This window comes from Cololabis saira, chromosome 21 (genome assembly GCF_033807715.1).
Source record: "Cololabis saira isolate AMF1-May2022 chromosome 21, fColSai1.1, whole genome shotgun sequence".
Taxonomy (NCBI): Eukaryota; Metazoa; Chordata; class Actinopteri; order Beloniformes; family Belonidae; genus Cololabis; species Cololabis saira.
The window spans coordinates 184682-209018 of record NC_084607.1 but is presented as its reverse complement, the minus strand read 5'-3'; the positions used below and the strand labels follow the sequence as shown (position 1 = coordinate 209018).

General features: G+C 43.7%; 1 protein-coding gene across 1 annotated transcript in view; it reads left to right on the top strand.

The window, feature by feature from the left end:
* Window positions 1-11664: 11664 nt before the first annotated feature.
* LOC133422278 (NACHT, LRR and PYD domains-containing protein 12-like) overlaps window positions 11665-24337 on the top strand; it is a 74101-nt gene continuing 61428 nt past the window's right edge. The window contains exons 1-4 of the mRNA XM_061712229.1: window positions 11665-12016; window positions 12120-12167; window positions 18581-20378; window positions 20681-20854. Coding sequence (XP_061568213.1) covers window positions 11758-12016; window positions 12120-12167; window positions 18581-20378; window positions 20681-20854 — 2279 coding nt within the window. The 5' untranslated portion in view covers window positions 11665-11757. The remainder of the gene's footprint in view (window positions 12017-12119; window positions 12168-18580; window positions 20379-20680; window positions 20855-24337) is intronic.

Sequence of the window (24337 nt, the reverse complement as noted above, 5' to 3'; positions counted from 1 at the left end):
TCCTCTCCTCTTCCCTTCCTCTCTTCTCCATTACCATTTTTATTTATTATAAATATCTCATAGCTATCATTTTTGTCCATTGTTCCTGTAGTTTCTTGTGCCGGCCCCCCTTTTTTCTCTTTTGTGCATGTTTGCAGGCTGGAGCCTCGGGAGCTGCGTTCTGGCCTGCGGTCCCACCCCCCCCCCATCCCCGGTCATCCCATTGCTGCTTCCAACTGCCTATGTGGATGTCTGCTGTTGCTGCATCCGCCTGCCTGCACCCCCCCCCCCCCCCCCCCCTCTGGTCATCCCGCTGCTGCTTCCACCTGCCTGCTGTGCTGCTGACGTCCCTGACTCCCCCAGTCTGGTCCTCCGCAGGAGGGTCCCCCCTTATGAGCCTGGTCCTGCTCAAGGTTTCTTTCCTCCAAAAGGGGAGTTTTTCCTTGCCACTGTTTGGCTTAAGGCTTTTCTCCCACTAGAGTTTTTACCTGCCATTGTTTATACAATAATTGCTCGGGGGTTTATGTTTATGTTCATTTTCTGGATCTCTGGAAAGCGTCTAGAGACAACATCTGTTGTATTAGATGCTATATAAATAAAATTGAATTGAATTGAATTGAACCAGAGCAGGATCAGCTGGTCTGTGAGCAGCACCAGTGATGTGTGTTTCCTCCGCAGGTTAAGGTGTGTGTGTGTGTGAGCTGATGTGGACGTGAATTCAGCAGAATGGACCAGTGTGAGGACGGAGAGGACGGAGAGGACGGAGTCCCTCCATCTAAAACCTCTCTGTGTGGGGGACATGAGAGTCGGAGCAAAGCTCAGAGGTGAGATGAGAATCTCTAACTGTCCCTGACTCTTCTGCATGAGCTCAAGACTGACATCACCAAACATCATTATTACAGGGATCAACCTGGACCTGGGCCTGAACCTAAACCTAAACTTAAACCTAAACCTAAACCTGGACCTGGACCAGGACCAGGACCAGGACAAGGACCTGGACCTGAACCTAAACCTAAACTCAAACCTAAACCTAAACCTGGACCAGGACCAGGACCAGGACCTGGACCAGGACCTGGACCTGGACCTGGACCTGGACCAGGACCTGGACCAGGACCAGGACCTGGACCTGGACCTAGACCTGGACCAGGACCTATATCTGGACCTGAACTTCAACTTGAACCCGGACCCAGTTGTGTGTCCTGGAAGAGCAACCGATTAAAAGACTTGATAAGCTTCTTTGAAGGAGACCAACGCATCACGTGTGGACGTGAATTCAGCAGAATGGACCGGTGTGAGGACGGAGAGGACGGAGAGGACGGAGTCCCTCCCTCTAAAACCTCTCTGTGTGGGGAACATGAGAGTCGGAGCAAAGCTCAGAGGTGAGATGAGAATCTCTAACTGTCCCTGACTCTTATGCATGAGCTCAAGACTAACATCACCAAACATCATTATTACAGCAATCAACCTGGACCTGAACCTGGACCAGGACCAGGACCAGGACCAGGACCTGGACCTGGACCTAAACCTAAACCTAAACCTAAACCTAAACTTAAACTTAAACCTAAACCTAAACCAGGACCTGGACCAGGACCAGGACCAGGACCTGGACCAGGACCAGGACCAGGACCTGGACCAGGACCAGGACCAGGACCAGGACCAGGACCAGGACCTGGACCTGGACCTGGACCAGGACCAGGACCAGGACCAGGACCAGGACCAGGACCTGGACCTGGACCCAGCTGTGTGTCCTCGAAGAGCGACAAGTCAAAGAACTGGTTAATTAAATTTAAAGGAGACCAAGGTTCTGCTGTAAAGAGGTGAGTGTATCCAAACGCTTTCAATGATTTATGTTAAATACTTTTTAAATAGACTAAATATTTTTATCTGTGTAACTTCTTTTCCATATAAATAGAATATTTACATTTTGAACTTTTATCTTCTATCAGGGTGGATCAGAAAGGACACTCTCTTGAACCTGAACCCTTGAAGAGCGACGACACAAAGGGCGGGTTAATTGACTTTGAAGGAGGCCAACATTCTCCTTCAGAGAGGTGAGATGTATTTAAATACATTAAATGTATGTAAATCAGTCCTCATGTTAGTAAATGTCCACATGTTTCTTCCTGAGTAGATGGTGTAGTCCTGGACCCCTGTGGTCCTCCATCACCTGATGGTGATCTGAGCTTCCTCCTCATAGATCTTCATCTCCTGTCAGGAGCTTTTTCCTCTGGTCGACACATCTGAATGTCTCACCTTCCAGAGGACTGATCCTGATGATGGTCCAGAGTTCCTCTGACTGATCCTGATGATGGTCCAGAGTTCCTCTAACTGATCCTGATGATGGTCCAGAGTTCCTCTTACTGATGATGATCCAGAGTTCCTCTTACTGATGATGGTCCAGAGTTCCTCTAACTGATCCTGATGATGGTCCAGAGTTCCTCTTACTGATGATGATCCAGAGTTCCTCTTACTGATCCTGATGATGGTCCAGAGTTCCTCTTACTGATCCTGATGATGGTCCAGAGTTCCTCTTACTGATCCTGATGATGGTCCAGAGTTCCTCTTACTGATCCTGATGATGATCCAGAGTTCCTCTTACTGATGATGGTCCAGAGTTCCTCTTACTGATGATGGTCCAGAGTTCCTCTTACTGATCCTGATGATGGTCCAGAGTTCCTCTTACTGATGATGGTCCAGAGTTCCTCTTACTGATCCTGATGATGGTCCAGAGTTCCTCTAACTGATGATGGACCAGAGTTCCTCTTACTGATCCTGATGATGGTCCAGAGTTCCTCTTACTGATCCTGATGATGGTCCAGAGTTCCTCTAACTGATGATGGACCAGAGTTCCTCTTACTGATCCTGATGATGGTCCAGAGTTCCTCTTACTGATCCTGATGATGGTCCAGAGTTCCTCTTACTGATGATGGTCCAGAGTTCCTCTTACTGATGATGGACCAGAGTTCCTCTTACTGATCCTGATGATGGTCCAGAGTTCCTCTTACTGATCCTGATGATGGTCCAGAGTTCCTCTAACTGATGATGGACCAGAGTTCCTCTTACTGATCCTGATGATGGTCCAGAGTTCCTCTTACTGATCCTGATGATGGTCCAGAGTTCCTCTTACTGATCCTGATGATGGTCCAGAGTTCCTCTTACTGGTCCTGATGATGGTCCAGAGTTCCTCTAACTGATGATGGACCAGAGTTCCTCTTACTGGTCCTGATGATGGTCCAGAGTTCCTCTAACTGATGATGGACCAGAGTTCCCCTTACTGATCCTGATGATGGTCCAGAGTTCCTCTTACTGATCCTGATGATGATCCAGAGTTCCTCTTACTGGTCCTGATGATGATCCAGAGTTCCTCTTACTGGTCCTGATGATGGTCCAGAGTTCCTCTTACTGATCCTGATGATGGTCCAGAGTTCCTCTTACTGATGATGATCCAGAGTTCCTCTTACTGATCCTGATGATGGTCCAGAGTTCCTCTTACTGATCCTGATGATGGTCCAGAGTTCCTCTTACTGATCCTGATGATGGTCCAGAGTTCCTCTTACTGATCCTGATGATGGTCCAGAGTTCCTCTTACTGATCCTGATGATGATCCAGAGTTCCTCTTACTGATGATGGTCCAGAGTTCCTCTTACTGATGATGGTCCAGAGTTCCTCTTACTGATCCTGATGATGGTCCAGAGTTCCTCTTACTGATGATGATCCAGAGTTCCTCTTACTGATCCTGATGATGGTCCAGAGTTCCTCTTACTGATCCTGATGATGGTCCAGAGTTCCTCTTACTGGTCCTGATGATGGTCCAGAGTTCCTCTTACTGATACTGATCATGGTCCAGAGTTCCTCTTACTGATGATGGTCCAGAGTTCCTCTTACTGATCCTGATGATGGTCCAGAGTTCCTCTTACTGGTCCTGATGATGGTCCAGAGTTCCTCTTACTGATCCTGATGATGGTCCAGAGTTCCTCTTACTGGTCCTGATGATGGTCCAGAGTTCCTCTTACTGATACTGATGATGGTCCAGAGTTCCTCTTACTGATCCTGATGATGGTCCAGAGTTCCTCTTACTGATGATGGTCCAGAGTTCCTCTTACTGATGATGGTCCAGAGTTCCTCTTACTGATCCTGATGATGGTCCAGAGTTCCTCTTACTGATGATGGTCCAGAGTTCCTCTTACTGGTCCTGATGATGGTCCAGAGTTCCTCTTACTGATCCTGATGATGGTCCAGAGTTCCTCTTACTGATCCTGATGATGGTCCAGAGTTCCTCTTACTGATCCTGATGATGATCCAGAGTTCCTCTTACTGATCCTGATGATGGTCCAGAGTTCCTCTTACTGATGATGGTCCAGAGTTCCTCTTACTGGTCCTGATGATGGTCCAGAGTTCCTCTTACTGATCCTGATGATGGTCCAGAGTTCCTCTTACTGATCCTGATGATGATCCAGAGTTCCTCTTACTGGTCCTGATGATGGTCCAGAGTTCCTCTTACTGATGATGGACCAGAGTTCCTCTTACTGATCCTGATGATGGTCCAGAGTTCCTCTAACTGATCCTGATGATGGTCCAGAGTTCCTCTTACTGGTCCTGATGATGGTCCAGAGTTCCTCTTACTGATGATGGTCCAGAGTTCCTCTTACTGGTCCTGATGATGGTCCAGAGTTCCTCTTACTGGTCCTGATGATGGTCCAGAGTTCCTCTAACTGATCCTGATGATGGTCCAGAGTTCCTCTAACTGATCCTGATGATGGTCCAGAGTTCCTCTTACTGATGATGGTCCAGAGTTCCTCTTACTGATGATGGTCCAGAGTTCCTCTTACTGATCCTGATGATGGTCCAGAGTTCCTCTAACTGATCCTGATGATGGTCCAGAATTCCTCTTACTGATGATGGTCCAGAGTTCCTCTTACTGATCCTGATGATGGTTCAGAGTTCCTCTTACTGATGATGGTCCAGAGTTCCTCTTACTGATGATGGTCCAGAGTTCCTCTTACTGGTCCTGATGATGGTCCAGAATTCCTCTTACTGATGATGGTCCAGAGTTCCTCTTACTGATCCTGATGATGGTCCAGAGTTCTTCTTACTGGTCCTGATGATGGTCCAGAGTTCCTCTTACTGATGATGGTCCAGAGTTCCTCTTACTGATCCTGAGGGTCCAGAGTTCCTCTTACTGATGATGGTCCAGAGTTCCTCTTACTGATGATGGTCCAGAGTTCCCTCTTACTGATGATGGTCCAGAGTTCCTCTAACTGATCCTGATGATGGTCCAGAGTTCCTCTTACTGGTCCTGATGATGGTCCAGAGTTCCTCTTACTGATGATGATCCAGAGTTCCTCTTACTGATCCTGATGATGGTCCAGAGTTCCTCTTACTGATCCTGATGATGGTCCAGAGTTCCTCTTACTGATCCTGATGATGGTCCAGAGTTCCTCTTACTGGTCCTGATGATGATCCAGAGTTCCTCTTACTGATGATGGTCCAGAGTTCCTCTTACTGATGATGGTCCAGAGTTCCTCTTACTGGTCCTGATGATGGTCCAGAGTTCCTCTTACTGATGATGGTCCAGAGTTCCTCTTACTGATGATGGTCCAGAGTTCCTCTTACTGGTCCTGATGATGGTCCAGAGTTCCTCTTACTGATGATGGTCCAGAGTTCCTCTTACTGGTCCTGATGATGGTCCAGAGTTCCTCTTACTGATGATGGTCCAGAGTTCCTCTTACTGATCCTGATGATGATCCAGAGTTCCTCTTACTGATACTGATGATGGTCCAGAGTTCCTCTTACTGATCCTGATGATGATCCAGAGTTCCTCTTACTGATACTGATGATGGTCCAGAGTTCCTCTTACTGATCCTGATGATTATCCAGAGTTCCTCTTACTGATCCTGATGATGGTCACATCTGGAGGTCTCACCTCCAGATGTGACCACCTGGGTTGGGGGCGGGGCGTCAGCAGCACACAGCAGACATCCACATAGGCGGGTGGAAGCAGCTCCCGAGGCTCCGGCCTGCAAACATGAAAAAAAAGAGCAATGGACAAAAATGATAGCTATGATACATTTATAATAAATAAAAATGGAAATGGGGAAGAGAGGAAGGGAAAGGGAGAGGAGAAGAAGGGTGAGAGGCACCACCCAGCGGATCATGTCGGTCCCCCCTGCAGCATAAGCCTATAGCAGCATATCTACCACCAAGCTATATTTGAGACTAACTATTATAGTTTTGTTCTATAGCTACAACTATGACTACTGACTCTAACACACTAGAGTTTACACTACCTAGAGATTTACCAACACCAGCTAGAGGTTTACTAAACACTAACTATAGGCTTTACTAAACAGAAAGGTTTTAAGTTTAGTTTTAAAGGTGGAGGTGGTGTCAGCCTCCTTAACCTAGATTGGAAGTTGGTTCCATAGTAATGGTGCCTGATAGCAGAACGCCCGCCCTCCAAATCTACATTTAGATACTCTAGGAACTACGAGTAAACCTGCACTCTGAGAGCGGAGAGCTCTGCCAGGAACATAAGGCACTATCGGGTCTTGTAAATACTGTGGAGCTAAGCCGTTTTGGGCTTTATGCGCAAGTAGTAACATTTTTAATTGATTCTGAATTTTACGGGTAACCAATGTAGCGACGCTAACACTGGAGTGACGTGGTCTCTCCTGCTGATTCCTGTCAGTACTCGTGCTGCTGCATTCTGGATCAGCTGGAGCCTATTCAGCAAATTACTAATATTTTTGCAATATTACGGAGATGGAAAAACGCTATTTTACAAACCTGATTAACATATGGTTTAAACGACAAATCCTGATCGAAAACAACACCAAGGTTTCTCACAGTTGCACTGGAAGCCATCGCAACACCATCTAGTCCCTTCCTAAGATGCTCTGGACCAAGAATGATAACCTCTGTTTTATCTGAATTTAGAAGCAAGAAATTTCTGGACATCCAGTCCTTGATGTCCCTAAGACATGCCTGAAGTTTAACTAACGGTTCTGTTTCATCCGGCTTCATAGACAAATAGAGCTGCGTATCATCAGCATAACAATGAAAGTGTATGCCGTGATTCTGGATTATACTTCCCAACGGCTGCATGTATAAACTGAACAAGATTGGCCCTAGCACTGAACCCTGCGGAACACCATAACAGACCCCTGACTGTTCTGAAGAAACCTCATGTACATGAACAAACTGGAACCTGTCAGATAGATATGATTTAAACCAACGTAGAGCTGTACTGAGGTCCAGTAGAACCAGTAGGGACACTAGTCCCTTATCTGAGGTCCAGTAGAACCAGTATGGATACTAATGCCTTACCTGAGGTCCAGTAGAACCAGTATGGACACTAATCCCTAATCTGAGGTCCAGTAGAACCAATATGGACACTAATCCCTTATCTGAGGTCCATTAGAACCAATATGGACACTAATCCCTTATCTGAGGTCCATTAGAACCAGTATGGACACTAGTCCCTTATCTGAGGTCCAGTAGAACCAGTATGGACACTAATCCCTCATCTGAGGTCCAGTAGAACCAGTATGGAAACTAATCCCTTATCTGAGGTCCAGTAGAACCAGTATGAGGTCCAGTAGAACCAGTATGGACTATAATCCCTTATCTGAGGTCCAGTAGATCCAGTATGGACACTAATCCCTTATCTGAGGTCCAGTAGAACCAGTATGGACACTAATCCCTTATCTGAGGCCATAAGGAGGTCATTCGTGACTCGAACCAGGGCTGTCTCTGTGCTATGATGCATTCTGAACCCTGACTGAAAGACTTCAAACAGATCATTTCTATACAAATAGTCACATAACTGGCTTGAAACTGCCTTTTCCAGAATTTTAGATACAAATGGAAGGTTGGAAATTGGTCTATAATTAGCTAAGGTGTCCGGGTCAAGAGAAGGTTTTTTAAGTAAAGGTTTAATTACTGCGACTTTGAAAACCTGTGGTACATATCCTAAACTTAGGGATAGGTTAATTTGGTCCAGTATTGTCACACCAATAAGAGAAAAAACATTTTTGAATAGTCGAGTCGGGATGGGGTCTAACATACATGTGGTTGACTTAGCTCTATTAACGAGTGAAGTCAGCTCAGGGAGGTCTATAGGATCAAAACAGTCTAGAGTCAAGTCAGAGCCTAGGGAAGTCGCTAAAGCTGAAGAAACGCCCACAACCGGCTGGTTGATTTCTTCTCTAATTTTCATGATTTTACTGTTGAAGAAGCTCATAAAGTCCTCACTACTGAGAGCTGCAGGAATGCACGGCTCAACAGAGTTGTGACTCTTTGTCAGCCTGGCTACAGTGCTGAACAGAAAACGTGGGTTACTTTTGTTATCCTCTATCAACGTTGAATAATAAGCTGTTCTGGCTTTGCGAATGGCTTTTTTATATACTATTAGAATATCTTTCCATTCACGATAGAAGTCTACAGACTTACAAGAGTGCCACTTCCTTTCCATTTTACGCACGTAAAAGGGAGTTTACAGGTGACACCAACAGATCATCAGTTTCAACACCGTAGGTGAGAACGAGATCGAGAGTATTATCAAAACAGTGTGTCGGTTTGTCCACTTTTTGTGAGATACCCTTTGATTCTAGAAGAAAATTGAAAGCTAATTTAAGATAATAGCTTTCAACATCCATATGAATATTAAAGTCACCCACTTTGATGAATTTATCTGTACTGATCAATAATCCAGAAAGGAAATCTGAAAATTCAGACAAAAACTCTAGATAAGCACCAGCAGGGGGCCGATACACTACCACTAACACAACTGGCTTCTCTGATTTCCAGCTCGGAAATTTCAGACTAAGCGTGAGGCTTTCAAATGTATTATAATTGCACTTAGGTTCAATTTTTGTTTGGAGACTGGAGTTATAAATTGCTGCGACTCCTCCGCCTCGGCCCGTGCTTCTAGGAATGTGATGATTAAAGTAGCCGGGCGGAGTCGATTCATTCAAACTAACATACTCTTCCTACTGTAACCATGTTTCTGTTAAGCAGAAAATATCACTCCTGCTCTCTGTAATTATTTCATTTACTAACAGAGACTTGGAGCTTAATGATCGTATATTTAGTAGTCCGCATCTAATTTTTCGGTCTGTAATTGGTACCAAATGTGCATTAGTTTAAATTTTCACAAGGTTATTTTGGTTAACGCCTCTATAACGCTGCACCTGGTCAACTTTTTGAGGGCGGGGAACTGCAACCACTTCTATTTTGCTAGGCACCTGGTTAGAGTCGCCAATATCATGTAATCCTACAGTTTTATTGGCAGGCGTTGGTCCTCGGGAAGCAGCAGAGAAGTGTGTGAAACTGCAGCTCTGCATCCTGGCCTGGACCCTGCATTGTCAGGGGGAGGGTCTAATAAAACTGGCCAAATTACTAGTCACAAGTGCAGCACCAACCCGGGAATCAGTAGCTCCAAATCATGGACCTCATGCACCCTCCCTTGGTCGGGGATCAGATCCTGGCCTCGTTGGGGGAGTCCAAGCGTCTCAGGGTCTTGGTAACGAGTGAGGGATCAGTTCAAGGAGAATTACACAAACCTTGACTGACGTGTTTGAGTGGATGACTGAAGCAGCCGTCTGTACATAGAGTGTTATCGCTTCACAACAAGACTTCAGAAGCTGTTACTTGGACCTGTCAACCAATCACAGTCAAGCAGACCAATCCTCTTTTCTCTCCATTTCTGCAGAAGTCAGCTTCAAACACATGACGATGTGACGTCTGAGGACCAGGAGGACTCCAGGGAAGGGATGATCTCCAGGAATGACAGCTATACTGTAAGTCAAACTGCTTCCAGTCTTAAATCACGACCTCCTTTGTTCCTGAATGAGAAACTCAAGAGTTCCTTGTTCTTCAGCTTCTTCAGCTGGTGGAAGCAAAGATATCTCTCTTTCAGAGCAAATTATGTTACGGACAACGAATACATCATCATTCCAACAGAACCGTCAGTCGATGCCAATACAGAAGGGCCAACTTTAGCAATTCCTAATTTGACCACCAGAGGCTCCAGAAGTGAGGCAGTCTCGTAGTCTGTAGAGGAAGAACCGGACAAACGCCCTGACAAAGCTGAAGTAGAGTAACTAACGTCTGAGAGGCTGGTAGAAACATCTACCGCCGTAGATGGGGCGGATGCAAAGGTAGCAGAGGTTGCTCAAATGTTCAGTGATCCAGTGTGGATCTTGATCCAGTTTCTGAACCTCAACCAGGTCTGTCCCCCCGAAGATCTCCGCTTAACCCTTTCATATTCAGGAGGTGGAGACACGCCGCAAAGAGCTGTTAGCATCTCCGGATCAGAGCTCTTGAAAAGAGTTGACCCGTGTCCATAGCTATGTCACCTCAAAGCTCACACGTTGACGTCAGTAAGCACACCACGTTAGTTCCTTCGTTTCGGTCAGACGTTTTATTTGGGTGCCTTATAGCACATGGCTACTGCACTAAATTAGTGTTGGTCTCTGCCGTTGCAGTGCTAACTTGAAAAGAACGGTGTTGCACGCCTATGAACTTGTCCCTGAAGCAAATGGACAAGGTTTTAGAAACTTGATTCTAACGTATAAAAATGTGTTTACTCTCGAAGTTACACAATCCCCAACTGCTGAACGGAGACGCACGTCGAAATTGGTGCGTAAAAATGTATGTTCTGCCATTGGTGATGACCGTGAGTGTTTTCATTGCCATGAGCAAAGACACCTGATTGCAGCAAGCCTTGTTCTAATAAGAAAAGAGAAAAGATCTAGGATCCCTGGTGGTGTGGGATCTGTTTGTTTCAGACATGCCCACATCAGACACACTAACCTTTGAGATGCTCAGACCGTCAGAGCCAGCAGGTCTAGCTCCGCCCCCTATTGTGTTTGCTCTCTTTTACATGCAGCGTCAGCCCAAAGTTGGTAGGTCTTTAGTCCCTTTGTCCTGAGGGTTGTCCACATGTCCTGAGGGTTGTCCACATGTCCTGAGGGTTGTCCTGTGGATTGTCCTGAGGGTTTTCCTGAGGGTTGTCCACATGTCCTGCGGTTTGTCCACATGGATGTTAAAATCAGCAACAATGATTACACGGTTAAATCAACACAGATCACAGACAGCAGTTCACTGAAATCATCAGAGAAGTTTCACAGTATTTGCATCAAACATCGAGTCCTTGTCACTCCGAGTCTTGGGGGAACGATTTCATCAGACTTTAAAGTCTATGTTGTCCAGATCTGTCTTGAGAGGGACGAGGGTCTTCCACTGTTGCTCTTTGCCATCAGAGAGACCGCACAGGGATCTATTGGATTTAGTCCTGCAGCTTTAGTCTTTGGTCGTGCGGTGGGTCGTCCTCTTCAGCTTCTCAAGGGAAAATGGTGGACGGAAACATCTCACAATGAGCACCATGTGCTACATTATGTCAGTAGTTTTCAGGAGCGTCTTCATCATGCGTGTCAGTTGGCACAAGAGTTGTTGTTTTGTGATATGACATCTATGTAGACGATCGGAAGCCCATTACTACCAGACTGGACACAACAGGGTCACTCATCCAGCTGACTGCCAGACTCATCTTTGGTTTTACTGGGTTGGCTGGAGTCCGCTCCTGCCAAGAAGACCAGCAGGTCCAAACGTGGGCCTGTTGGAGCAGGAAACATCTAAAACATGCAGGGCAGCGACCCTTGAGGGCCAGAGTTGGTAAACACTGGTCTGTAACCCATTTCAGATTTCTGGATGTTCCTGAGTTTGTTCAAGTTCATCTGATTCTCTGTCAAGAATTCAGATTTTAAAACTTAATTTATGAATATATATTTTTCTTTCTTTAAGGTAAAAAGGTGGTTGAAAGCCACTTTGAAGAATTTGGACTCCAGTGGGCTGAAGGAATTCAAGTGGTACCTAAATAATGCTAAAGAATCAAAGGATGGTTTCAACCCGATCCCACTGGGTCCTCTGGAGCACGCGGACGCGTTGGACACAGGAAACCTGATGGTGCAGCGGTACTCCTCAAGGACCAGAGAGGTGGCCGAGACGATTTTAAAGATGATGAAAAGTGAAAAAGGTCTGTTGTAGAGAAGGAAAAAACACCAAAACCATCTTACTATTAAGATTTTATCCTGTTTAAACAATAACTGATCATAATATGTTTCATTGACCTCCAACAGAAAAACCTGTTGTCCAGGACGATCCAGTCTCTCCAGCAGGTGCAACAGGTAAATGGTTCCGGTCAGTCGTATTGATTCACTTCACAAACACTCTCCTGTGAAATGGGTGTGTTTCCTCCCATCAGGATGCTCTTGATGGAGCGTCTGTAGAAGCTGCTCCTGATGGGGCTCTGGCTTTCCTCAGTTTCAGGAGGAAGTAAAGGCGCATTTTTTTGCATTTTTTATGGTCAAATGGAGGAAATTAGCTTCACAGCCTCGTTATAAAAACAGTTTCAACAGTTTGAGCATGACATCCTTCCCATTTTTCTCCTTTACTATTTACTATAGAGACACTTAACAGAGAGCTCAGGGGCCTCATGTACTAAGAGTGTGGCGCACAAAAAATGTGCGTTTGCCACTTTCTACGCTCACGGTCGGATGTACAAAGAATGACGTGAACGTAGAAAGCTGCGGTCCTTCACTCACACATCAAGGCTGGTGCACGCACTTTTCTGAGGTTTTGTCCGTTGGTGACACTCACTGGTGATGCAGTGAAGTGCAGAATATGAGGAAACGTGACGTCAACAATAAGTTCACGACCACATGAAGGACACGACAGTCCCCACATCACCAGATAAGTTACACAAGAGTGGAGCTGCAACAATCTCACAATCAATTCAATTCAATTCAATTCAATTTTATTTATATAGTGTCTAATACAACAGATGTTGTCTCTAGACGCTTTCCAGAGATCCAGAACATGAACATAAACATAAACATAAACATAAACCCCCGAGCAATTATTATATAAACAATGGCAGGTAAAAACTCCCAATCAACCACATGATCTGAACAAACAACTAAAGGAGCTCAACGATGGAACCTGCAACTCCTGATGGAGCTTTGGCTCCGTTAGAGGAACCTGCTGATGATCAGATCACACCGACCTGCTGGTCCAGGACTAAGACTGGACCATCAGCTGGTTTAGTCTGGACCTGCTGGTCCAGGACTAAGACTGGACCATCAGCTGGTTTAGTCTGGATCTGCTGGTCCAGGACTAAGACTGGACCATCAGCTGGTTTAGTCTGGATCTGCTGGTCCAGGACTAAGACTGGACCATCAGCTGGTTTAGTCTGGATCTGCTGGTCCAGGACTAAGACTGGACCATCAGCTGGTTTAGTCTGGATCTGCTGGTCCAGGACTAAGACTGGACCATCAGCTGGTTTAGTCTGGATCTGCTGGTCCAGGACTAAGACTGGACCATCAGCTGGTTTAGTCTGGACCTGCTGGTCCACGACTAAGACTGGACCATCAGCTGGTTTAGTCTGGATCTGCTGGTCCAGGACTAAGACTGGACCATCAGCTGGTTTAGTCTGGATCTGCTGGTCCAGGACTAAGACTGGACCATCAGCTGGTTTAGTCTGGACCTGCTGGTCCAGGACTAAGACTGGACCATCAGCTGGTTTAGTCTGGATCTGCTGGTCCAGGACTAAGACTGGACCATCAGCTGGTTTAGTCTGGACCTGCTGGTCCAGGACTAAGACTGGACCATCAGCTGGTTTAGTCTGGACCTGCTGGTCCAGTGGTCCGTTTCACAAAGCAGGTTCAACAAACTCTGAGTCTAATCCTGAACTCTTAGTTGATCTACTCTGAGATCGGAAACTCTGAGTTTTCGGTTCCAGAACAGCGGATTTGAGGTAATTTACTCAACTCTAAGTAGTTTCACCTGAAGTTAAGCGCGAGCGTGAGGGAAATAAAAAGTCATCATCAGTAGAGCGCTGATACAAGGATTCACCATGGCAACCGGCGACACAAAAGAGCACAATACATTTTCTTTTTTTTATTTTAAACTTTATTTATCTTTTCAATTTACAAAATCCCTTTGAGGAAACATTAGTTTGCATCTCAAGATCCACATACTTCACGCCACTGGAGTTAGAAGTGTTAATACGTGCGTATGGCGAGTATGAGAGCATATTTTGGAAAAAAAAATGAAATTTTATTGTCATTTAGATCAGGGCCGTACGGCAGCTGCCACACCTCGGCTTCAGGGGAAAATGTAAATGTTTTTTTTTTAATACATTTATGGAATTACTCTGTATCCATTTGTATTGATTTATTCTATTACTTCATACACATAAAATAACTACAAATGCATATCAGAACAACATGATGGATTTCAGTAGGTATTATCTTTCCCAACACTTGTATACCCCCATCATATGTTGAAATGTCCCAGCGTCCCTGACGACAGTGGTCGCTATCAATCTCGTTTTTAGTGCGCCCTGCAGTGTTACTAACTTGCAAAAATGAAAAGGAAGCAGACAACCACGCAATAAAAAAAAAGAAAGAAGGCAAGTGATGGGTCCAGAAGATATTAACGAGGCTGTTAGCCACTGATGGATTAATTATGCAAGTTCATCTCAAAGTAAGATATAAATCCTCTTATACATCTGTTTAAGGGAAATGTTTGACTCTTTTTTACTCTCCCTCTCCTTTTTGCATTTGGACTTTAACTGTTTGAAGTTAAAATCTGATGTCCCTGTGATATTGTTGCACTGACATACTGAATAAAGTGAACGAGTTGAATTGCGTTTGTCAGATACGCTTTTTCCGCTCTCTAACTCTGCTGCTTGCTGTCCGTGGTGCAGAAAACGGATGCGTATTGCGTAAAGACCCATTGGCTGAATTGATGCCACTGAGGGAGGAGACTGAGAGAAACTCCAGGTTCGCTGAAATAAACCTGGTCCCGACCAGGTTAGGTTCAGAGAGTCTGTTACTACGGTAACTGACCAGGTTAGGTTCAGAGCGTCTGTTACTACGGTAACTGACCAGGTTAGGTTCAGAGCGTCTGTTACTACGGTAACTGACCGAGAGCTTAAGTTACCTCTCTTTGTGAAACAGGCTAGAGTTACTCCTCTTTCTCTGGTTTGAGTTACCTCCCTTTGTGAAACGGAAAACTCAGAGTTTCCCTCATTTCACACAGGCCAGAACGCAGCTCCTGAGGCTCCAGCCTGCAAACATGCACAAAAGAGAAAAAAGGGGGGCCGGCACAAGAAACTACAGGAACGATGGACAAAAATGATAGCTATGAGATATTTAGGGGTGAGAGGCACCGCCCAGCGGATCATGTCGGTCCCCCCTGCAGCATAGGCCTATAGCAGCATATCTACCACCAAGCTATATTTGAGACTAACTATTATAGTTTTGTTCTATAGCTGCAACTATGACTACTGACTCTAACACACTAGAGTTAGTGTCTTATCTCCCACTTTCTTCCCTCACTTTGGACTATAAACACATCCACCATATGTTAATCAAATGCTGATGGAGCTGCAGGGCTGTCAGGGATGTTCATGTGTTATTTGGGTAGCGACACCTGAAAGGGCGATGCTAGACAGATTTGACCAGTTTTTATCAGTTTTTTTTTAGTTTTTATTTGACCACAGTGAACTTTCTTAGTTCACTAAGAAAGTTCACTGTGAGAGCCAACTCTGCTCCTTGGATTGATGATGAAATAAGATCTATGTTAACTCAGAGAGACCATTTTAAACTGTTAACATCAAAATCTAATAATCCTTTAGACTGGATGAATTACAGAAAACTTAGAAATAAGGTTACAAAATTAAACAGATCAAAAAAGAAGACTTATTATCAAAACAAAATGTTTGAGTATAGGAATGATGGGAAAAAGCTATGGGGTGTTTTTAACAATATTCTAGGTAGGTCTAAACTTAACCCCCCCCTCATTTATTGAGGCTGATGGAGTTTTTATGGCCCCTTGAAATTGCCAACTATTTTAATAATTATTTTATTCAAAAGGTGTCTACTCTAAGGAGAGGGATGGACAACTCTAGTGGTGAACTTTCTTCTAACTTAATTAGAGACAACATTATGAAAGATAAGAATTGTGGGTTTGTTCTAAAATCTGTTTCATTAGACAAAGTCAGTAAACTTCTTATGTCTGTGAAAAATAATACACAATTTGGGCTTGATAACCTAGATGGGAAACTGGTAAGAATTATGGCTGAATACATTGTAGTACCTGTTTGGCATATCTTTAACTGTAGTCTAAGGGAGGGAATATTCCCACAAGCCTGGAAGGTAGCCAAAATCATTCCAATTATAAAAAAACTGTATGAGTGTTTTTAATGGAACTAATTGTAGACCTATTAGCATTCTCCCTGTTCTGAGTAAAATATTGGAAAGAATTGTTTTCGATCAGATATTAGAGTACTTCTATGTAAATGGACTTGATTCCATCCATCAACACGCTTATGAAGAAGGCCACTCAACAGGTACTGCACTATCAAATATGACTCAGGAATGGCTTAGTCACATTGATGAGAGAAAAGTAGTTGGAGCTGTGTTACTTGATTTTAGTGCCGCATTTGATGTAATTGATCATGAACTCTTATCCAATAAATTATATGCATATGGCTTTAGTGAAAATGCGGTTAGCTGGCTGAAAAGTTATTTGTCTCAAAGAAAGCATAGTGTCTATTTTAATGGTAGTTTTTCTACTGCTCTAAATTTACAATGTGGGTTGCCACAAGGGAGCTGCCTAGGTCCTCTCTTATTTTCTGTTTTTATCAATGACATGCCTTTGGTTCTGGACAGGGCAGCCATGACCATATATGCTGATGACTCCACTCTATACACAGCCAATGATAATATTACTGAACTTAACAGTGCTTTGCAGTGTAATCTTGATTTGGTGTCTGAATGGATAGATAAAAACAAGTTAGTTTTAAATGTACTTAAAACTAAATGCATAGTCTTTGGTTCTAGTCACTCTTTGAGCAAAAAGTTACAATTATCTCTCTCATTGAGAGGTATTGCACTAGAACAAGTCAACAACGTAAAACTTTTGGGCCTAACACTAGATCAAAAACTGGCATGGACCACACATATTGATAACTTAGTGGTTAAAATGGGCAGAGCCGTGTCTGTGATCAAGCGCTGTTCCCACTTTTTGAATGTTCATTCTATGAGGCAGATTACTAACTCTTTGGTACTATCTCACCTGGACTATTGCTCTATGGTCTGGTCATGCGCTGCTAAGAAAGATATTCATAAACTTCAGCTTGTGCAAAACAGATCTGCACGTATGGTCCTTGGCTGTCCGTTCAGAGCCAATGTTAATAAAATGCAGAACAAGCTCAACTGGTTGAAAGTAGAAGACAGGCTGTCATCCAATCAGCTCATTTTCTTTCGTAAAATGTGTATTACATCTAAGCCCCGATGTTTATATTCTAAGATGTGCCATGCTGATGAAGTTCATGATCATTACACAAGGCAGGTAACCATGGGTATTTTTGTACTACCAGCTGCAAGATCATGCTCTATGCAAAAAACTGTTCTGTATCGTTCTATTTCTTTATGGAATAAGTTGCCAGATTGCTTAAGACACACTACTTCTGTAATGGTTTTTAAAAAACATCTTAAAAAAAGTATGTTGGCTGAATACCATTAAAGTAACAATTAGCAGTCAGTTAGGTTTTTACTAGAGTTTTGATTTCATAACATGTAGAATTCTCGTTTTGTTTTGATGTCATGGATACCATGTTTAATTTTAATCCGTCTTGACTTCTAAACATGTTCTAGTCAATAGTCTAAACCAAGCTTTGATTGTGTGTTATCTTTAATTGTACCTAGTGATGATTTTTAGAACAGTGTTCTTGTAACATCTGACATTGTTTTATTTTGATTTTATTTTCAATGTTTTGTGCATGTACATTATTTTCATTGTTTTGTGCATGTACATTATTTTCATTGTTTTGTGCATATACATTATTTTCATTGTTTTGTGCATGTACGGAGTAGGATGGGGTTGTGTGGTGGGAGGTGGATGGGTGGGTCGGGATTTTGGAGTGCTTAGTATAGTCCAAGCTCATTCAGTTTAGCTCTATTCCCGTAGTAATGTACAAATTTTATATATGTTACATTTATATGTATTTTATGTGTAGACCCCAGGAAGACTAGCTGTTACCGTGGGTGACAGCTAATGGGGATCTTAATAAACAATAAACAAAAAACAATATACATTTTATATACCCACCTAAACATTTCTGCAGACAAGTCTCTGGTCACGCCTTGCTTAGGAAGGTGTTGAAGAACACAATTAAGGATCTGAGGTGTTCATCCATCCTCCAGACTTCTGAGATACCAACCTGATGTTCTCTGATAGCAACTGTGGGGACCAATTCAACTCCAGGTCTTAAACCTGGACTTTCCACTTCAACCCACAATCCATAAGGGCTCTACTGCTAACATCCTGGTACTAGAAACCCAGATGTTCTTGTCACCTCCACGTCCTGAATGTTCAGAGGTGTTTTAAAAGCAATCTACTCAATATTGGACAGCTCGTCGTGAAGTTACAGCTGATCAGCGGATGTTCAGATCTTGATTGTTTTTAGAATTAAGTTGTTGAGTGAACTTCATAAAACACTAAATCTCTGTCTTTATGTTCTTTCATTAAGGTACTTTTGCGGAAGTTTGTAAAAAGCGGCTGAAGTCTAAGCTGAAAGAGAAGTACCAGCATGTGTCTGAGGGGATTGTTAGAGCAGGACAGACAATCCTTCTGGAGCGGATCTACACGGAGCTCTACATCACAGAGGGAGGGACCGGAGAGGTCAACGATGAACATGAAGTCAGACATATTGAAGCAGCTTCCAGGAAACCAGACAGAGCAGAAACAACCATCAGACAGGAAGACATCTTTAAACCCCCACCTGGAAGAGATAAACGAATCAGAACAGTGATGACGAAGGGAGTGGCCGGCATCGGGAAAACAGTCTTAACACGGAAGTTCAGTGTGGACTGGGCTGAAGGCAGAACCAACCAGGACATCCAGTTCCTGCTTCCATTCACCTTCAGACAGATGAATGTGCTGAAAGAGAGAAAGTTCAGCTTGGTGGAACTAGTTCATCACTTCTTCTCTGAAACCAAAGGAATCTGCAGCTTTGAAAAGTTCCAGGTCGCGTTCATCTTTGACGGTCTGGATGAGAGTCGACTTCCTCTGGACTTCCACAACAATGAGGTCCTGACTGATGTTACAGAGTCCACCTCACTGGATGTGCTGCTGACAAACCTCATCAGGGGGAACCTGCTTCCTTCTGCTCGTCTCTGGATCACCACACGACCCGCAGCAGCCGATCAGATCCCTCCTGAGTGTGTTGACATTGACATGGTGACAGAAGTCAGAGGATTCACTGACCCACAGAAGGAGGAATACTTCAGGAAGAGGTTCAGAGAAGAGGATCAGACCACGATCATCTCCCACATCAAGAGATCACGGAGCCTCCACATCATGTGCCACATCCCAGTCTTCTGCTGGATCACTGCTTCGGTCCTGAGGAACGTCCTGGGGAACGTCCTGGAAACCAGAGAGGGAGGGGGGCTGCCCAAGACCCTGACTGAGATGTACATCTACTTCCTGGTGGTCCAGGCCAAACTGAAGAAGGTCAAGTTTGACGGAGGAACTGGGACGGATCCACACTGGAGTCCAGAGAGCAGGAAGATGGTGGAGTCTCTGGGAAAACTGGCTTTTGAGCAGCTGCAGAAAGGAAACCTGATCTTCTATGAACCAGACCTGAGAGAGTGTGGCATCGATGTCAGAGAGGCTTCAGTGTACTCAGGAGTGTTCACCCAGATCTTTAGAGAGGAGAGCGACCTGTACGAGGACCAGGTCTTCTGCTTCATCCATCTGAGTGTCCAGGAGTTTCTGGCTGCTCTTCATGTCCATCAGACCTTCATCAAGTCTGGAGTCAACCTAATGGAGGAAAAAAGAAACACCTCCAGGTGGTTTAAAAAAAGAGCAGAGCCTGACCTCTATCAGACAGCTGTGGACAAGGCCTTACAGAGTCCCAACGGACACCTGGACTTGTTCCTGCGCTTCCTCCTGGGTCTTTCACTGGAGACCAATCAGAAGCTCTTACGAGGTCTGCTGGAACCAGAACAAAGAAGTTCACAGAACAATCAGGAAACAGTTGAATACATCAAGAAGAAGATCAGTAAGGATCTGTCTGCAGAGAGAAGTATCAACCTGTTCCACTGTCTGAATGAACTGAACGATCGGTCTCTGGTGGAGGAGGTCCAACGGTCCCTGAGGTTAGGACCTCTCTCCAGAGATGAACTGTCTCCTGCTCAGTGGTCGGCTCTGGCCTTCATCTTACTGTCATCAGGAAATCTGGAGGAGTTTGACCTGAAGAAGTTCTCAGCTTCAGAGAAAGTTCTACGGAGGATGCTGCCGGTGCTCAAAGCCTCCAAGAAAGTTGTGTAAGGACGAACACGGACACATCTGTTTTAATTACAATCACATGTTGTGTTCTTGGAGGAAACCAGTTGAATTCACTGTTCAACTAAGTTCAGGTTCATGTGGGACCAGTTCCCCTCAATGATTCATCTCAGGAAACTTTACATGTAGAGAAGAGAAATACGGGGATCACTATGATCAATACTTATTGATTATTCGTTGAAATAAACAGCATTGATTGATATTATACCCTACATTTATTTGTTAAATGACATTATAAACTTTCCTAAATAACCTCATGATCTCTCTTTAATCTCCTCTGCAGGTTGAGTGACTGTAACCTCTCAGGGAACATCTGTCCAGATCTGTCCTCAGTTCTCAGCTCTCAGTCCTCCAGTCTGACAGAACTGGACCTGAGCGACAATGACCTGAAGGATTCAGGACTGGAGCAGCTGTGTCCTGGACTGGAGAGTCCACACTGTCACCTGGAGTCTCTCAGGTCAGAATCCACCAAGTGTTCAACTGGTGACCGTTACAACTGTTTGTTTGGTTGTTTTATTAGATCCCTGTTAGCTGCTGATCTTTCACAGCAGTTTCTCTGGGGTCTCATCAGAATCATCAGCTTAATTACAACATTATCACTAATTAAAGTACATAAACATACGTGCTCACAACTCACAACAGACAACAGACACTAGGACACCTCCTCAAAGTAAAAAAAACACATTATAATCAACACAATGGCATTATGAATCTACATTTCCTCTTGTGAAAGTCAGAATTTACATTTTCTCATCACACTCTCAAACACAATATTAAGAAAAATCAAATCAATAGCTCATTTTAAAAATAATAAAACATATTTTCCATTTTTCAACAACACAACAACTTTCTCGACTGTGTGAGATAGAACAAAAAAACCTGTGCTGTTCACATTTTAACACTCCCTAACCCTTCAGCAAAACTACACACACAAGCAAAAGAAATAGAGGAAAAAGGAAACCGTGTCAACACAATAAACAGATTAATAGCTCAATGAATTGAGCTATTAACAGTCCATTTATTCTCCTGAGTAAACAAAAATAACTCAAGCTTCTTTTTTTAAATTCTCTTTTTATTTAGAACAGCAGTATTCCATCTTACACATTTATACATTCAATCTTTAAACTTAAATGATTTTGTCCCAACTGTCCTCCAGACATTTTTTATGAACAGTAATTGAGAACACTAACAGAAAGATAAAAAAATAAAAAGATAAAAAATAAAAAACAAAAAACCAGGGAGCGCACCCATGTTTACAATCATTACATCACATAAAAAATAGTTCACATGAAATCAGATGTGATTGGTTTCACATACTCAGTCCATTTGGACTAGATATTATAAAAGTTTTCTTTCTCAACCATAAGGGAGGAAGAGATCTTATCAATAACATAGATCTCATAGATGATCCCAATCCAGTCGTCGATAGTGGGGGGTTCTACATTTAACCATTTCCTTGTAACACATTTCTTACTGGCTGCCAACGGTATAGTCAGCAGTTTCTTGTCTTTTACATTCCATGTTTCGAACATTATGTCTCCCATAAGTAACGTTTCACAATTCAATGGCATGTTCACATTAAATATATTTTCCACATGCATCTGTATTTCCTTCTAAAAAGGTCTTATAGCTTGGCAGTCCCAAAAAATATGGAAGTGGTTTGCTCCCTGAGACCCACATAGTCTCCAACAGACATCCCCGCTGCCCCAATATCTTTTTTGAATGGGTGTGATAAAAAAATCTTGTTATACTTTTCCAGTAGAACTCCCTCCAAGTATTTGACCCGGTTGAGATCCATTGTAGTTGGCATATTCTTTCCCAGCTTTCCTGTGTGATTATTAGGGCCCGAGCACTGAATTGTTGTATCTGTGATGTTTATTATGGGCATGCCAAGTAGTGGCATGACCATATTGCAATCGTCCAGAATGGCCCAAATGGCAATGTTGCTAGCATTTTGCTAACAAGCTAAAGTCGCAAAAGTCCCACTGCGCACCAGCGGGTGTACAGCATGACCCCGCTCTGATGTGGAAAAGAAAAATCCCCCAGAAGTAAAACACGGCCCGAAAAACCTGAAAAATGAAGGCGATATATTAGTATACAGAAAAGTTTTCCCTTTTCTTATTATTATGGGCATGCCAAGTAGTGGCATGACCATATTGCAATCGTCCAGAATGGCCCAAAAGGCAATGTTGCTAGCATTTTGCTAACAAGCTAAAGTCGCAAAAGTCCCACGTCACACCAGCGGGTGTACAGCATGACGCCGCTCTGATGTGGAAAAAAAAAATCCCCAAAAAATAAAACACGCCCGAAAAAATTAGGCTTTTTGGCAACGATAGTTGCCAAAAAGCAAAAAAAAGGCGAAAATTCAGATGCTTATTGCTCGGCCGAACTTTATCGTAGAGACATCGTTCAAACTTTCAATCACTCGGCCCGATTGACAGTAACGGAACGTACAACCTCATTTTGCCAATTATTACAGTTTTGGCGATATTGACTTTTCATTTGTTTTTTTTTTTCGTTTGACTTTGGGCGCTTGTTGCTAGGCAACATGTAGAGACATCATACAAATGTTTCCCAACTCGGCACGCTGAGGACTTCAATATATTCAAATTTCATGAAGCTGCGATTTAAGGAAATTTTATGTCAAAATCCATGCCAAATGGCCCCATTCATTCGGATGGGGTTTTTTACCATGGTGAAAAAAAAACCTATCCGTTAACATAACCTGAACTGGAACATGCACCCATACATGGCATACATCGTTGGATGCGTCTCCATCGTGCATCGATGAGCATTACTTTTCTCAGTCAAAAGTGTTACCGTGGCAACGCTAGATGCCAAAACGCAAAACAAAAGGCGAAAATTCGGACGCTTATTACTCGGCCAAACTTTATCGTAGAGACATCGTTCAAACTTTCAAACACTCGGCCCGATCGGCACTAACGGACCCTACAACCTCATTATGCCACTTATTACAGTTTCTGCAAAATTTAACTTTAATTAGGGCCCGAGCACTTGCAGTGCGAAGGCCCTATTGTATTTGCAGGAATTCTTCTTCTTCTTCTTCTTCTTCTTCTTCTTCTTCTTCTTCTTCTTCTTCTTCTTCTTCTTCTTCTTCTTCTTCTTCTTCTTCTTATTGTTCTGACAAAAGGAAGGCCTTTTTGCCCCCCTAAAAGGAAGGCCTTTTTGCCCCCCTAAACGTGCCCAAAAAGTCACCAAATTTTGCACGCAAACCAGGCCTGGCGAAAAATTTGATATTTAATGGTTTGCATTCATGGGCATGGCAAAATGGCTCAACAGCACCCCCTTGAAAACTTTGTGCCTCAAGCCCCACGATACGGTTTGACGTACATGCACGAAAATCGGTACACACCTGTATCATGGCGCAACCTTAATAAAAGTCTCTTGGCGTAATGCCCGAAACCGAACAGGAAGTCGGACATTTTGAATAAATTGTGTAATTTTGGCGCAATTTATGCCATTCGTTCGGCAGTTAATACGGACCGAACCGTAACGTGCACCCAAGTGTGTTATACATCAAAATGTGCGTCTCCATCCTCCGACACCACGCATTACTTTTCTCTTTCAAAAGTGTTACCTTGGCGACGCTAGACGCCAAAATGCGCGCCCAGCCTTCATCTGATTGGTTGAGACAGAAAAAACTTTGCGCCTCAAGCCCCATAATACGGTTTGACGTACATGAACGAAAATCGGTACACACCTGTATCATGTCGCTGCTTAAAGAAAAGTCTCTTGGCGCCATGACCGAAACCGAACAGGAAGTCGGCCATTTTGAACATTCTGAATTAATCGCGTAATTTTGGAGCAATATATGCCATTCCTTCGAGAATTAATACGGCCCCGATCCGTATCGTGAACCCAGGTGTGTTATACAGCAAAATGTGCGTCTCCATCCTGCGACTACGCGCATTACTTTTCT